Source organism: Crinia signifera, chromosome 3, assembly GCF_055691185.1.
Source record: "Crinia signifera chromosome 3, ASM5569118v1, whole genome shotgun sequence".
Classification (NCBI taxonomy): domain Eukaryota; kingdom Metazoa; phylum Chordata; class Amphibia; order Anura; family Myobatrachidae; genus Crinia; species Crinia signifera.
This window is the reverse complement of record NC_139219.1, coordinates 204,521,388-204,538,432: the sequence shown is the minus strand read 5'-3', so window position 1 is coordinate 204,538,432 and position 17,045 is coordinate 204,521,388. Positions and strand designations below refer to the sequence as shown.

Below are 17,045 nucleotides of genomic sequence, written 5' to 3'. Positions count from 1 at the left end.
TAAGTGATACATGTCAGATTTGAAAAAAGGGCTCTGTCAGGAAGGCAAAAACAGGCTGCGGCGGGAAGGGGTTAATTCCAAATTACAGCCATGTATGAATAAAATATTTTGCAGCTAAACTGAACAAAACGGCCACTGATCATGCTCCTCCGACCAGCGACCATTTAGGGGCTGGAAACGGGAGAGCGCACTCAGCGATTTATCGCCGGTGCACACTCCCATCGCTGGCAATATAGTCACTCAGCGACCATATTTCCAGCGATATTTAAAATAACCGCCCCAGTGTGTACGCACCTTAATAAAGTATGGGTGTGAGCACCAGAGAAGCTATAATAAGCTAAACTGTAACACCTGTTTCGGGTACTATATACCAATTTATTCAACTCACTAGGGGAGGTAGTCAATCCCAGACAAGTTTCCTGGCCAGGTGAAAAAATAAAATAAAATCAGCAATGATTCATCAATTTCATTTTTATGTGGGGAACAATACTGCATTTGTGCTGTATTTGCTGCTTCTGCTGGCTTTTTCGCCCTTGCAAAAAAAAAGAAAGAAAAAAAAATCATCATGGGATTAAATATGACTACTCGAATTTGCCAAAAAAAAAAAGGTACTCTTTACCTAGAAGGGCGCCCATCGCATGTACCAAAAAATCGCATGCGATGCGACCGACGCGATTACCCATAGGGAACAATGTTAAATGTCCCAATTGACCCGATTTTCCATAGGGAACAATGTTAAAAGGCCCACAGAGGCCAAATGGCCCCCCCAATTGTTAACGCCACCCCACGATCAACGTCAACCCGAAGCGTGGCGAGCGCAGCGAGCCCACGAGGGGCGGCGGTACGTGTCCTACGACCTTTTCATACCCCCACTATCCACGTCGGCGTGGAGTTGAGAATAGAAAGTGTGGCGAGCGCAGCGAGCCCGAAGCGCGGCGAGCCCCGCGGACACCTGTGAAGCCCGCGAGGGGACGCGTATACCTGTGAAGGTGTCCGCGTCCCCTCGCTTCGCACGCCACGCTTCGGGCTCGGTGGCTCGCTGCGCTCGCCACACTTTCTATTCTCAACTCCACGCCGACGTGGATTGTGGGGGTATGAAAAGGTCGTAGGACGCGTACCGCCGCCCCTCGCGGGCTCGCTGCGCTCGACACGCTTCGGGTTGCCGTTGATCGTGGGGTGGCATTAACAATTGGGGGGGCCATTTCACACTTCAGGGTGCCTATTTGGCCTCTGTGGGCCATTTAACATTGTTTCCTATGGAAAATCGGGTCAATTGGGACATTTAACATTGTTCCCTATGGGAAATCGCGGTAATCGCGTCGGTCGCATCGCATGCGATTTTTTGGTCGCATGCGATGCGACCGACGCAATTTTTTTTCCTTGCGATGCCCACGATCAAAATCGTGGGCGCCCTTCTAGGTAAAGAGTACCAAAAAAAAAAAAAAAAAGCGTAAACGTGCCTTTTTTTGCCTGCCGAAAAGTGAGGCTGGGATTGTATACCCCCTTATGGTGCACAAAGGGCCCCAAAGCTAGCTATAAACCACACGCTAGGAGTACAGACACAAAATTATGCTTATGATAAAATGATAAACACATACTCAATTTGCCTTTCCAGGAAGTCCACTCCAATAGTTTTCTTGTAATCCTTCGTAAAGATCCCCTTGCAGTATCTCTGAATCATACTAGATTTCCCAACTGCACCATTTCCAACCACCACCACCTTAATAGCCACCTCCATGTCCTCCTCCAACATTTTGCTGGTTTGCGGTGTTCTGTGCTCAAGGGAAATCTGCTTTGTTCAGCCTGAAAACGTTACACAGAAGATTGTACAATTTACAGTTTAGACAACACACACACACATAACAGAAAGCACTAAATGAAACACAAATATAGTAGTATTGTATGCATCTAATAAGGTGTAAGCTTCATTTGGTGTAACAAAGGTCTGAATAATTAGCTTGAAAAAAGCATATAAAAACCATCTAGGTTAAGTAATAAGTAAACTCATATCACACCTACATGCTGAAATGGACATGCTGTAATCTACACATCGATACTTCCACTACCAAAACTATTTATTTATATAGCGCACACACTCTCCAGCGCTTTCCCTACCACATGCACACACAGACATTCTAGGGATAATTTTGCTGTGAGCCAATTAACCTTTCCAGTATATTTAGGATTGTGGGAGGAAACCGAAGCACAAGGAGGAAACCCATGCAAGCATATGCAGTATATACAAACTACGCACAGTTAGGGCCATGGTGGGAATCAAACCTCAGAGATGTGAGGAAGTAATGCTAATTATTACACTGTCCAAAATTAGAACAAGCCAGTGTCAGACTACTTTCCTGAATGTTATGAATAACCATTGTAAGCAGGCGTCAATATGGGATTGCATGGTGTGCAACAGCATGTTAGTGATCAAAGGCTATGTTCTGAGCCACGCATGGGAATGCGCTATTTGGTTGCATCCATCACTTGAGGGCCAAGGCCCATAGCCATTGGGGGCACAACATTCTTTTAAAATGGTTTACATACAATCTGAAGCAAAGAGTACTGAGTACCCGGTCTACATATTTAGACATTTCCATCAGTGGAGCTTACAACATTTATTGCAGCAACTTACAATAAACCTAGAGGTAAAGGGCCTTAAACACAAGGCAGTTGACTTAAAACAAAGAAATGTACTTAATCAAAGTGAATACTGTAAGCCAGACAATTACTATGGAAAGAATGTCTTTGCTCATGTCTCAGAGGACAGCTAACCAATTATAACACCATGGACGAAACACTGAAGTTTCCATGGAGAGTGTTATTTCCACCCATACATCACAATTAAAATAAATAATAATAAATATATATCTCTCTTTTTTTTTTTTTTAAGTGGCTGTACATAGACCAAAAACATGGTACAAAATGCTGCATTTTAAGTATAAAACTACACAAAAAAAATTGAAGAATATTCAAAACCATATGATTGATTTAAAGTTATTGAACACACCATGTGGAATTTTAAGAATAAGTCTACTCCTATAGCAACTGTCATACTAATGGGATACAGATCGGCGTCAGAACATCGACACTGGCAACCTAACCATAACCCTCCCCTCCTCTGACCTTAACTCTCTGCTAGTCCCTAAACCTAACCCCCATACCCGGCCACCTAAACCTAATTCCTTCCATTAGTGCTTAAACCTAATCCCACCCCATACCCGGCCTCCCGCATAATCAACAATTGGATGCCGGCTGTTGGCATACCATAAATGGCATCCTTAAGCTCAAAGTTCGGGCGCTGGTCTTCTGAAGGCAGTCAGGATGCTGGCATTAGTATTCTGAATGCCGGCACCCTGGCTGATGGGATGCTGACTGCATCCCATACCTAGTAACATGTCTTTCTATATGAAAAGTCAGGGTGTGATGAGAAACCAGGAAGTCCACTTTAAAAACAAAAAGAAAAACCCCACCAAAGTGACAAAAAAAAACTCTAAAAATGACCAAATACAGATATAGTAATATGACAGATATACTGATGGAAGTGATAATACAGAAAATCAACTAATCAATAAATCTATGCTTTTATTATATTCTGTTTTCCTGACTGCCGCTATTATTGCTGCAGATGACTTTAGCTTGTTGCACACTGTACTATTCACTGCGTATGAGGCCTTCCCTTTGCGCTAAGCAGCAGGTGTTTGTTAGAAGCAGCAGCCATTTTAATAGGCATGACTTGCATAATAATATTATTAAAATGGCTGATCATTCAGAACAGAGCTGTAAAAGTGATTTCTTATAGAATATTGTTTTTGGTTTTAGAAGCTTAAGAATGTGATGTTGACAGTATAATGTAGCAAGGACAGAAAGTTAGTCTCCACAAACTGAATAATATGGGAACAAGGCCACACATGCGTAGACCCACAAGGCCACTGAAGTTGGGTGTTGGGTTAATTATGACATCATGATTGAAAGCAGAGCTTTCCAATAAGACTCAATGCTTATGAGTAATTAATTAATTAATGTGATAAAGGTTTAAATATCAGAGTGATAGAAGGAGGGAGAAGGCAGTTGAGAAAGAACAAGGAAGCACAGGGGGCTGGAGGTAATTATGAAGGAGGTTTAATCATGGCTGATCACTGTCCTTGAAAGGTGTCCATTTTGATTTGATTTAGAATTACTGTTTAAGTATTAGCTAATCAATTTTATGTTTCTTTTGTTAGTCTGCATTTGCAAATATCTGTAATGAAGCTATTCTTTAAGTAAAGCATTGTCATACCTTTTATAACAAGGTTGTGTGGGTGTGCAATCATTTCAGCGTTGCCGTTATATTTAAAGGTAATAAAGTAAATAAATTTGGTTTGGGTTATTTATCATATCTAATCTTATCAGATAAATATCTGGTTTATCAGAAGCAATTATGATACACTCATGGAATGAGCCACTAGCTCCTACCAATCTAGGCATGTTTGGAGAGGACATCAGACTGGCTCTACAACAACTAGAAATAGGAGGAGCTTCCACAGCATGGTAATGCAGGATTCCCGAATGCAGGACTTTCTTCTTCTCTGTGGAATGCCCTCCCACGCACAATAAGACTCTCCTCCAGTCTCCAAACCTATAAGTGTTCCCTGAAAACTCATCTCTTCAGGCAAGCTTATCAAATTCCAGAACCAGTCACAGAACCTTGCATTCTGGTGGAATCGATTCAATAAAGAATACAGTATCTATCCTTATGTATCAATGCCTATTTTCCTATAGATTGTAAGCTTGCGAGCAGGGCCCCCTACCTTTTAACTGTCTGTATCCCCTTGCTGCTGCCAGAGAAATCATTTGATGGTCGCCGACCATCAAATGATTTCTCCAGTTCTTGCAAATATACTGACATATTTGCAGCTTTCTGGCTGAAGACACAGGGCGAGAATACTGTGCCCAAAACATGACAAGTGCAGCAAGCGATGCGTAGGGACATGGTAAACCGATACGGTGTCCATATGGACAAAAAATAAAAATAAATGAAAAACCATGTCGACCTAATGCTTGTGTCAAACTTCCATCCATGTTGACCCCTGGCACACCCACATTACCCTGGGAACGTCCAGCATTTAATGTGGACACTCAAGAAACGCTTGGAGTTTCCATGGGTGCAACCTGAGTCAACCGCCCCATGCCCCGACCAGCATCGATATGTTCGAACGGCCCGGCAACATTGCATATAACCACGGCCGGTCGCACAGTGGATCTGCACATGCGCACAAAAGACTGTGCACCTGCACAGTCCACCAACCTTCCGAACGGTGCCCATGCGATCAACCTAGAATGACACCCAGAGTCATCTGGCACAAGGCAAGAAAGATTGCAAATGTAATAAAACACAATAGCCTTAAGAAATCAGCTAGGGTAATAATTTAAGATTATCTGTCAATTTATTTGTAATGCCTTGCTGATGCTCACAGAGAAGGGGGCTGTATTCCTGACAAAAATAGATAAAAGGAAAAAGGAGGAAAATGTTGGCCTAGAGCATATGATAAAATACAGCAATGAGCACCACACTGGGTTGCTGTGCATGTGTACTCCATTGTAGCCTCTCAACGGATGCTCATAAGCAATATGAGTAAAATCCCAACAGATCTCAGTAAGTATTTTAACCCTAACCCACCCTCCCACCTAAATCTCTCCAGTAGTCCATCTCTAACACTAAGTAGTGCCTACTTACCAGTGTGATTCTGACTGATTAGGTGTTTCTTGCTAACCGGATGCCATTATCCACAGAGCGAATCTGATCCCAAAGCATTAGTAATCCTAGCAGCAGACTGTGCATGTGTCATACTGGCTGCTTTTTTCAATCTCTACCACTTCTCTTGGCAAACTAATCAGCTCTTTCAGATTTCAGTATCCTCTGTATGCAGAGGATACTCAAATCTACCTGTCCCTCCCCCAGATTTGTCACTATCTGTTTTAGTCCACAATATGTGTTTCTGCCATTTCATCTTGGATTTCATCTTGCCACCACAAACGTATAATTTCCAAAATAGAACTAATAATATTCACATCAGCCAATAGTAGTTGGCACCGTGATATTTCTATCTCTGTTGACAACTCGACAATCAACCCAACAAGCTTGCTGCCTAGGTGTCATCCTTGACTCTGAGCTGTTCTTTGTTACCCATATTAAATGTCTCAAAGTCAGGTTGCACATATATAAAATGTATATACAGAATGAGTAAGCCTGCTCAATGCAAATGTTTTGAAAGCTAGCTGCTACCTTGGATAGGACCATATTTTACACAAGACACTACATAAATAATCTTCATGCATGAACTAATCTCCTGCAATGATTATACCAATTGTCTCCTTAGTGGTCTTCCCCAATACAAACGGTCACCGCTACAATCTAAATTTGAATGCTGCTGCAAGGCTGACCATCCTGACTAACTATCACCTGCTGTTCTGCTGTCTGTCTCTCCATTGGTTACCTGCATTCTACTACAATACTTTTAATCCCAGACAAGGTTACCAAATGACACCAACATACATCTTGTTTATCTCAAAATATATCCCAACCCGACTGTTCTGCACAAGAGGCTTGATTCTGGTTCACTCACAGAAGCAAATTCTCTCTCCAATGGACAAAACCATGTCCATTGAGGGGGGGGGGGGGTTTCAGACGTAACATGTGCAGAGAGTGTTAGATGTGGGTTTGGTTTGTACTTCCAAGTGATGTCTATATTGCAGTGTTAAAAATATAGCAGACAGTATTTACCAATAATAATGCTGGGTGCACACTAAAGAGATTCCCATGGACGTCGATATAGTTAACTATATTGGTGGTGCCACAGGAGAACGATATAGTGCATTCAGAATAAAGGTCAGTGATGTCACTCACCTCCCGCTCCCTATATGCAATCGCTAAGAAGAGTGCCAGATTGAGCTGCATGTACAGATGACTCACTGGCAGTTGGTGTTCCTCCCCTATTTGAATTATAAACTGGGGCACACACCTCTGGAGCAGCCACTGCAAACTATATAATTAAACCCAAAATAGTTTGGTTTTCCAGATTTATAGCTTATTACAGCTGTATACTGCTGATATGAGGTACGGTGAAGCTTCCTACTGTAGATTCCTGTATTATTCAAAATAACCTCCCTAAAAAAATAATAATAGCCCTTTCATATGAGGGACAGTTAAGGGCCCCATACATCAGCAATTAATTGTGACGATTTTCAGATATGGAGATGATTGCCACAATTAATTTTAGAAGTGTGGGCTCCCCCTTTTGGCAATTCCAATCAAAATCGCCAATCGATTGCTTAATCAGATTTTTAAACATGCTTAATAATCTGGTATTATCTGCGGATCTTTTTTATGTGTGGGCATTCCCAATTCCTCTTCTTCATCTATTTACATTATGAACAGCTGAAATGACAATCGATTGGGCAATTTCCAGATATGAAGATGCAATCTTTAGATGGAAAAATCTGCCGATCACTGAAATAAATCTGTAATGTGTGGGCAAAGTCAGATAGATTGTAAAATCCATTTATCTGGCCAAAAAATCCCTGTATCTGGAAATCCATAAATTGTGATTGCTGATGTATGGGGCCCATTAAGCTTTAGTGCAACTGTATGTCTGCTGTAGATGGGCGTAGTGGTGCTTCTAGTAACTAACCATACACCAGTGATTCGTGGGCATTAAAATACAAATGGTCTTAAAACACACATCACTAACGGAGCACAAAAGTGCAAACCCAAATCAACATTATTTAGTAGTACATCATGGAGGACTGGCTTCTTATTGAAGCGAGTAACTAGAGAAGGGTGCCGGACGGCTCCCCGACAGTCATTCCTCCGACGTCGGAATCCCGACTGCTCCCTCGTGGGGGTCCACGACACCCATAGAGGGAGAATAAAATAGGTGGCGAGCGCAGCTCGCCACCGTGCCCGCAAGGGGCTTCTTTGCGCTCCCCACGCTGTGCAGTCGGGATACCTTTCACATTGCAGGTGAAAACCGTTTTAAAAATCATTTAATACCATTCAAAATTCAACCCGTTTAACCCCCAAGGGACACGTTTCAAGCCATTGAAATAGAGCCATTCACACTGCCTAAAAAACGGCTTTAAAACGTGTAGAACTCTGCTTTTTAACCGTGTTGAAATACCGGTTATCTTTAACCGGTACATCAACTTTGGCACTTTCACATTGCAGCCTTAAACGTTTTAAAATGGGAAAAAAACGGCAATATACCGTTTTAAAAGTGCAATGTGAAAGGGGTATTAGATGGACAAAAGCATGTGCACTGCTGGTGGGGCAGATGTTACTTGTGCAGAGAGAATTAGATTTGGGTGGGGTTTTACTTCAAAGTGAGATCTATATTGCAGTGTAAAAATAAAGCAGCCAGTATTTACCCTGCACAGAAACAAAATAAGTCACCCAAATCTAATTCTCTCTGCACATTTTACATCTGCCCCCCTACAGTGCACATGGTTTTGTCCATCTAAGAAGGATTTTTTCAGAAAGAGTGAACTAGAATAAGGCCCTGAGTCACACAATGCTAAAGCATACACATCAGCCAGCTGAAATAACCTCTGAGACCAGTACAGTCATGGTCCTGGATGATTCTTGGGATGTTTCACATTCATTGAAAAAATATTTTACTTGGAAACATATGTTCAGGGCGTTAGCACAGAACACTTCAGTATTTCCAATCTGTTGATTTGAAGCAGTAATCTTAAAGCGTGCTATGGAAATTAACTCCGATTTCTCAGAACACAAAAAATAGAAACAATTATTTTTTAAATCTATTTACGTATCAAACAAAAAATAAAAAACCTTAGATATTATGCTTGCCAGGTAACAAGGACACAGGCATTGAGCTGAAAATTAGGAAAGTGCACACACCGGCAGATCAATGCTCTCCAGGTGGATAAACAATGACAGACTTGTATGCCCTGGCTGTAGGGGACATTGATGGATAAGGCTGCAAACAGTTGCCATGGTAAGGTCAGTTTATTTAGCTGAAGGCTGAACAGGAAACAAAGTGTGACAGATATTTGACCCAAGCCATCCTCTAGATCCCCATCAGTCAGCTTAGGTGTGATTTTAGCAGGAAATTAAGTTGCACCTTCAGTTTTATGGCATGGATGCTAAGCAACTGTGCAGCAACAGGTTTAGCATCCATGATTTGGTAGGCTTGTGTTTAGGTCACAAAATTACATGCAGTGCTTAAAAAGTAACGTTAGATTGAAGTGTATAAACAATGTCTAGATTTCTCCTTAGCAGTAACAAAATGTAGGCACTCCCATGTACAAAAGACATAGGACAATATTTACTGACATGTGACCTGTAAACAATAGCAAACTAAACTTTTTATTGCACTACATAACATGCACTACTGGACCTTGGTTTGACCTTACTTGCCCAGAGAGTTACCTTACAACTTCAGGGTATTCAGATAGACTCACAACAAAGGCCAATATGCACAAGGTCGACACAAAAAAAGATTGACGTGGGTACTTGTTAATCATGCAGTCGCTGTGTACACACATTGGGGGTGGTTCAGACCTGCTCGTTGAAGGCCGAATTCGCTCTCCCGTCCGATGTTTAGGGTTTATACATGAGCGAATATGCGCATGTGCAAACCCCCGGAGCGAACGGCTGGGGCGTTCGCTCAGTGATAGGCGTTCAGGGGGTGGACACAGGGGACGGCCCAGTATTTTATCGGCCTGCCCACAAAAATGCTGGGCATATCCCTGAGAACACAGGCGTGTCCATGCCTGCTTGGGAGGGTGGCTGCCATCACATGACGTCATCCGGCCGCCCCCTTTTTTGGCCATCTCCGTCCAGGATAAAATGAAGTATATACTTACCATTATCTACAAACGGGAGAAAAATCATTTGATGGTGAGCGGCCATTGAATGATATATCCTTCGTGCGGCCACATGCGAGTGAATGTTTAAGTGTACACATCCACTCGCAGGCTAGCATTGGGATTCGCTTGGGGGGGGGCATACGTTCAGCGGGGAGGTGTTTACCTGCTCACTAGGCAGCGGATATAGGCTAACGGACAGGTCTGAATCAGGCCCATTGTTTAATGTGAAACAGCATTAGGGTTAATGCTGGGTACACGTTATGGCCCTCATTCTAGTTGATTCAGTCCCCGGCGTGTTCGCACTGGAGACTGATGTTTAAAGCTGTGAACATGCGCATATTCTCATATGTGCAGGGCTTCTGTGTGGGCGCCTTTGCCGTCTTGCATAATCAGCGTAGTGCTCGCACGGGGGGCTAGATTGAGGCGGGCAGGGGGGTGTTCGCATGCGTTTCCTGGGGGTACCCACAAAAACCCTGGGTGAACCTTGGAAAATGCTGGGCGTCCCCATGTGAATGTAGACAGACACCTACCTGCCAGGGCCAGGCAGCTGACATCACAGGACGCTAGCCGCCCGTCATTCCAGACTGACTTAGATTTGTGAGCAGGGAAGAAATCATCCGATGGTCGCCGACAGGCTAACCTGTAAGTGGATGTTTAGGCAAAACATCCATTTGCAGTGCGGCGGGGATATGCATACAGCGGCAGGGGGCAGGCATATATACGCCCGGTGGGTGGCGTTAGGTTTGCTAAGCAAGCTTAGCGAGCCAACCAGAATGACCCTTTAAATCAGACGTGTCCAAACTGTGGCCCTCCAGCTGTTGTAAACCTACACATCCCAGTATGACTTGCCATAGTTTTAGCATTCTCTAATAGCAAAACAGTGGCAAGGCATGATGGGACTTGTAGTTTCACAACAGCTGGAGGGCCATAGTTTGGACATGCTTGCCCTAGATGATGTGTGTTCTCAATGTCGACAGGATACACCCGGCCATCCCTATACACTGCATGACGCATTGGATGTTGGTGTGATTGCCACCACATTTAAAATGCATGCGGTTTACTGGATCAACCCATTGGTATTTTGCCGGAATGACAAAATCACTGTGTGTGAAATAGCCCTCAGACTTTGAAATAAATGTTTCAATCAATATTTAACACCATGTTCTACAATCAATGTACCAGCTATCATTGGGTGTGGTATAGGGTTCCGACAGTCGGGATACCAGACTCAGACAGCATGGTGAGCGCAACAAATCCCCTTGCGGGCTCGCTGCGCTCGCCACCTATTCTATTCTCCCTCTATGGGGGTCGTGGACCCCCACGAGGGAAAATAACCGGTGGCCATCGGGAACCCATCGCAGGGCCAGACTGGCCATCTGGCACTTCTGGCAAATGCCAGAAGGGCTGATGGCCTTGTGGGCTGATTTTCTGCATTGCGCCGAAAATTTGCATGTTGCTTGAAAAAGTTTCCCCCAGGAGATGAAACATTGCACTTCTGCCAGACCTGAAGCCGTTTGTGTGCCTGACTTCCGCCCGCCTGTGTCAATCTTCTCCCTACCCATAGGCATCCCCTAATGACTGGCAATATCACACTGCTGCTGACTCATCCAGCCTGCAAACTACAGGCTTCCCATTTTCTACATGCCGATGTGCGCCCTGCCCGGTGTGTGCGAGTGCTGGTTTGCACCCTGCACTATTCCCCATCTGGATTAAGCTGACAGACGTCGAGGGGCCGGGTGTCCGACGGAGTCTGCAGGGTGCAGTACAGGTGCTCTTTCCTGCCAACAGGCACAGACACCAGCAGCAGGAAGCCTGGTGCTCCTGTTTGAGCTGTAGCACAAACAGCGTTACTCACATCCTCCCTGCAGGCTGGTGATGGGGCTCCGCATCTCTGCCCTACCAGGGCAGCGAGCAGGGAGGGGGAGGAGGTGCAGTCACTTTTGTGTTCTTCAGCCCAAGCAGGAAAAACACACAATAAAGCTAAAGGTACATGGATCTTACATTGAATGTGCTGGTGCTGGTGAGGAAAGGGGGTGGGGGGTATAAAGATTGAGGAGGGGGTGATAGTCATAAAGCTACAAAAAGGGGGGGGGGTGATAGAGATATTGAGCTATGGATGGCAGGGGTCAGGGGTGATATTTGTTATAATGTGTGATGGGCATTACGGTGTTGGCCATTATATGTACTGGGCATTACGTGTGTCGTATCATGTGTAATGGACTTTACAGTATGTGGTATAATGCATTAGGTTGTGTGCTATAATGTGTAATAGGCATTACGGTGTGTGTGGCACTATGTTTAAAGGGCATTATGGCGTGTGCCATTATGTTTAATGGAAATTACGTTGTGTGGCATAATAATTATGTGTAATGAGCACTATGTGTAATGGGTAACTCCTCCTTTTTCTGATGCCATGCCTCCTTTCCACGAGGCCACACCCCTTTTCAACGCACAAGGGTCCAGTCTCCTGCAGTCTCCTGTGTGCTCAAAATCCCAGGGCTGATTTCTGGTCCCAGTCCGGCCCTGTCTGTACGTGATGCTTGCTGATACAGAAAGTGCGTTGTACAGTATAGTAATTTTAACTATAGTGCATTGTAAGTACAATAATCACACCAGTTAGCAAAATGAGTTCATAAGAGATAAAAGAATATAACTATGCTCAGAAGACGAAGGTGTATGCAGCTACATTTACAGAACATATATAGCGCCAGCTGTGCATTAGCAGTAGGGAACAGTAACAGATTATTATTAGATCTATGGAGACGTTTTCATGTTTAGTGCTGTATACACAGGATGAGTAATGGCTGTGCACATCTTTCCCCAGCATTAGCAGCAATGGAGCGGCTGTTGCAGAGGCAGCCCGGGGCTACACATCTCATACACCCGCCAGGCCGGCCGCTGATTGCACCTCACACAGCGCTGTGCCGGGCAGGGTTACTGGGCGCCCTATCACTGTGGCCCAACACTACATACATACATCTCTATCGCCCCACACACCCGGTAGCTCCTCACCTGCTTCCGACGCCCGGGTCCCGTGCTTAGCTACCACGCTCTGCGCCGCTCGGTTGCCAGGTGCCCGTGGAACGCGGGGAGGGATGGGCAGAGACACAGATAACAAGACCAGAGCAGACGACCAGCCAAATCGATAGAAAGCTTTGCCGTCATCGAGGTGCGGCACACCATGCCTGGATGGGCGGGGCTACGCGTTGCTTGGTGACCACTGAATGTTAGCAGCACAGAGAGAAGCCGCGCTGTGTATGGAGTTGCCGCTGAAATTTGGCGCCTCCGTTGTGTCATATGCCCCGCCCCGTCCCAGCAGCGGCACTGACAGGCAGCAATGTTAACCTGCGGACGCCGCTGCTGAACACAGAGCAGTAGCAAGCCACACTCTATGATCTCGGCGATCGCCCCAGACGCCTAGCAGACGTTCCTAGCGCGAGCTGGAGATGTCGGCGGCCGAGGAGGACACCGAGCTGCGGGACCTGCTCATCCACACCCTGGAGAGTAACGGCGTGTTGGGCAAGATCAAGGCGGAGCTGCGGGCCTCGGTCTTCCTGGCGCTGGATGAGCAGGAGCGGGCGGACAGCAAGCCCTCCCTCGTCAACCACAGCCTCCAGCAGTTCCTGGGCACCAGAGATGGCCGCTTGGTCGCCGGCCTGGTCACTGACTTCCTCCAGCACTTTCACCTGGACTTCACAATGGCCGTGCTGCAGCCGGAGGCAGGCTTGCCCAGCGCACCCGATGAGCGGACTGTCACCGCCCGGGAACTGGGGCTGCCAGACGCGGGGAGGAAAGGGCCCCTCATCCTGGAGCTACTAAGACACCATCAACAGAGAGCGCCGGCGCTGTCCGGGGGTGAGAAGGCCCGATCTGTGCCCCAGGAGGTGCCCCCAGCGGACGTGGATGAGGCTCAGACAAAGTTTGAGCTGTATGCCCGGGATAAAGATGGCGGAATCGGTAGAGAGGACTTGGGGGCGCTTCTGGCTGAGCTCTTCCCGCAGCTCCCGGAGAGCACGCTGGGCAGGTATGCCGCCACCGCCGAGCGTTCCACAGACTGGCCGGCCTTCCAGGCCTTGTACAGGCGCTTGCGAGCAGCGGCCCAGGACCGACTGCCGGATGGCAGAACCGAGAACCACGGTGACAGCCCCGCACACCTTACCGAGGAGCACACTACAAGCAACGGGATGAGGTCGGAGCCCCGCCAGGCCGGGGTCCCGTCCTCCCATGAGGAACCTGAGGATGACATTGAAGGAGACTCGTTCTTCGATGACCCCATCCCAAAGCCAGCAAAGACCTATGGCTGGCAGGAGGAGGGCAGCAAGTCCAATGGCAGCCTCCACTCGCTGGCTGGACAGTCCGTGCAGGGCTCCCTGTCAGGGACCCCTCAGCAGCCGAGTTCCCCACACAGAGGGGCCCAGCAGGGTTCGGGAATGAACACAGCTGCCTATGGTAAGATGTCTGCGCTGGATGCAGGGGCCGGCAATGAGGAGGACTACATGGATGACTTCCATAGCACCAGCCAGCGCTCGGACAGAAGTGAGGCTAGCATCGGGGAGGACCTGGACGAGGATCTGTCTGTTGATGACTTTACTGGCAGTGACCACAAGCTGGAGGACTTCACTCAGGACAACTCCATATCCCATCTCAGCGACGTGGCAGACTACCTGGAAGATGTTTCATGAACGTGATGGGTTCTTTTGTTACAACTTGTTTTTGATGGCTTCATTTCAAATTTTTTTTCTTTTTTATTATATAAAAATGTCTGATCTGTAGGTCTGTGTCATCTTTTCTATATGCGTAGACAAGCTTATTCTCTTATTCAGGAAAGCATGTACAGTGCCTGGTACTAAACTGAATGTAAAACACTTGTGGAAAAAAGTGAGAAAAATCCACCATTGTGTCACCATCCTCATCCCGTGACCGAGTCCACTGCTGCTAAATGTCATATCTCCATTTCATACAATTACTGCATTTTTAAAATGTTGTTCCTTTATTTTACAATCATGTTTAGAATGTTGTAAAGGTTTTGGTATACCTGCGCACCAAGTGTTTCTGTTGTGGACTAGCTGCAAAACACTAGGAAGGTCTGACTGTGCCTTCCTGTTAAATGGTACATAGAAAAGATTGGGTTTTTGTGTTGAGCTTCGTCCCTATGCGTAATTTAAATGGAATACCATGGGGGAGTTTCAATATCTTTGTACTTAGTGATAACGTATATTACAGTGCAGAGTATGACCTCTTGATGCCAAACAAATTTACAATATAATATGAAAAAATGAAACAAATATAATATAAAGTAAAAACACTCTAGAGTGGTACAGTAGCGAGTGCTAGTGTATGTTCATAATCAGTACCAATTCTCTGAATTTGAGCGTCGGGCTTGCAGCCCGTCCTGTCAAATTTGGGAGAACAGTCTCCTGGTTATACTAGATTGTAATAGGTCTGCTTATCCTCCTTAGGTAAGGGGGATGAGGTTTGTCCAATAAGTAAGTTCTTATCTGATTGCGGCGTCCCGCAGATCAGATTGTTTGGTGGTAGGATGCAGTTTATTCGGGTACCCCTTTGTAGACGTCAATGGTGGGTGTCTCAGGTTTTCGGGAGAGGGATTAGGAGGTGCAGCACATATCGGAGTGTCCAGTGAGGTGCGGTGCTGCATACGTGTGATTCACACAGTGTGCCGCAGCCGCAGTGTGTCTGGACCTTCTCCGGGTGTTGTAACAGGAGGTGGATGCACGTCGCCGTAGTCAGGTAACTGACTTGTGCGCCATGTCCACCGTGCTGCCTGGGATCCCTCCTGCCTCTCGTCACCAAGCCCTGCTTCCTACTTACCGATTCTCCACGATTGGTGCGTCCTCTGCTTCGCTCCCGCCGGCGGCTTCTGACAGGTCCCGCTGACTCTCCGGTCTCTGCTGTTGGGGGAATGGATGGTGTGCAGCCCAGGGTGATCGTCTTAAATCACTTCTCAGGGTGTGTTTTTCCTCAACGCGTTTCTGCTCTTTAGAGCCTTCTTCAAGGAGGACCTCCTTGAATTGGTACTGATTATGAACATACACTAGCACTCGCTACTGTACCACTCTAGATTGTTTTTACTTTATATTATATTATATTTGTTTCATTTTTTTCATATTATATTGTAAATTTGTTTGGCATCAAGATGTCATACTCTGCACTGTAATATACGTTATCACCAAGTATAAGATATTGAAACTCACCCATGGTATTCTATTTAAATTACGCATAGGGAAGAAGCTCAACACAAAAACTTAATCTTTTCTATGTTTAGAATGTTGTTACTTCTGAAACACAAGCTCATTTCAGATAATGCACCACCTACAGTATATGATGGATTTTGCTAAATGAGATAGCTTTGCCATTTTATTAATATTTGCTATCTAATACTTTTTACAGATTGTGCCAATGGAACTGACTCAATGATGTTTATTTAAATGCACATTGACATAAGAAGTGTGTGTGTGTGTGTGTATGTATATATATAATGACATTTACAAAGATGGGAGTTCTACTTTACATGGGATGTTGCTATGGGCAATCCATCAACATCTACATATTTATTTAGCACCTTCTTCACGATAATAGGTAGTATCTGATTGGTTGCCCATAGCAGCATCCCATGTGAAATAGAACTTCCATCTTAGTAGATTCCCCGCCCCCCCCCCTATTCATTATTGCCTTTTACTTCTGCTGGATTCACAAGCATTATAGGGAAATGTATCAAAAAGGGAGAAGTTACCAATAACCAATCAGCTTCTGTCACTTGACTGTTCTAGAGAAAAGCCAGCAAGAATCTGCTTGATTGGTGTAGGCAACGTCTCCGTTTTTATCTTTCTAGGGTTTGATAATGCCCCTACTACTGTATATTAGCCATGCCCAAAACGATTCATTGAAATGAGTTGAGACATTCGGTTCGGTGAAGTGTGTTGTATCAGTGACTCGGCTCTCAAGTCACTACTCCTATGGAATTACAGGCACAGGGAGACAGTGCAGGGCTCACAACACATTTAGGGGCCCATTTATCAAGTAATATTTGCGGCTAAATCCCTGAAAACACCCGTTCTCGAGGATTAACTGCAAATATTAAGTATCACCCTAATGTATCACAGGGGACTGCAGCGGGAATCTCCGATCTCTACTGCGATTCCCCCCCTGCCGCTCTCCCG

The 17,045-nt window shown here is 45.5% G+C and overlaps 2 protein-coding genes across 2 annotated transcripts in view; one reads left to right on the top strand and one right to left on the bottom strand.

Annotated features, from left to right (window-relative positions):
• The window catches only part of RAB23 (RAB23, member RAS oncogene family), a 33,341-nt gene extending 20,210 nt beyond the window's left edge, over positions 1-13,131 (bottom strand). The window contains exons 1-2 of the mRNA XM_083177282.1: positions 12,880-13,131; positions 1,599-1,803 (exon numbers count right to left, since the gene is read on the bottom strand). Coding sequence (XP_083033408.1) covers positions 1,599-1,753 — 155 coding nt within the window. The 5' untranslated portion in view covers positions 1,754-1,803; positions 12,880-13,131. The remainder of the gene's footprint in view (positions 1-1,598; positions 1,804-12,879) is intronic.
• Positions 12,938-14,639, top strand: CEP43 (centrosomal protein 43). Its single transcript, XM_083177281.1, has one exon. The coding sequence runs from the start codon at positions 13,314-13,316 to the stop codon at positions 14,547-14,549; it is 1,236 nt and encodes a 411-aa protein (XP_083033407.1). The 5' UTR covers positions 12,938-13,313; the 3' UTR covers positions 14,550-14,639.
• The last annotated feature ends 2,406 nt before the right edge of the window (positions 14,640-17,045 follow it).

Bases quoted from the DNA above. Each gene is read 5' to 3' on its own strand.
- CEP43 (XM_083177281.1), top strand. From the start codon at position 13,314: ATGTCGGCGGCCGAGGAGGACACCGAGCTGCGGGACCTGCTCATCCAC.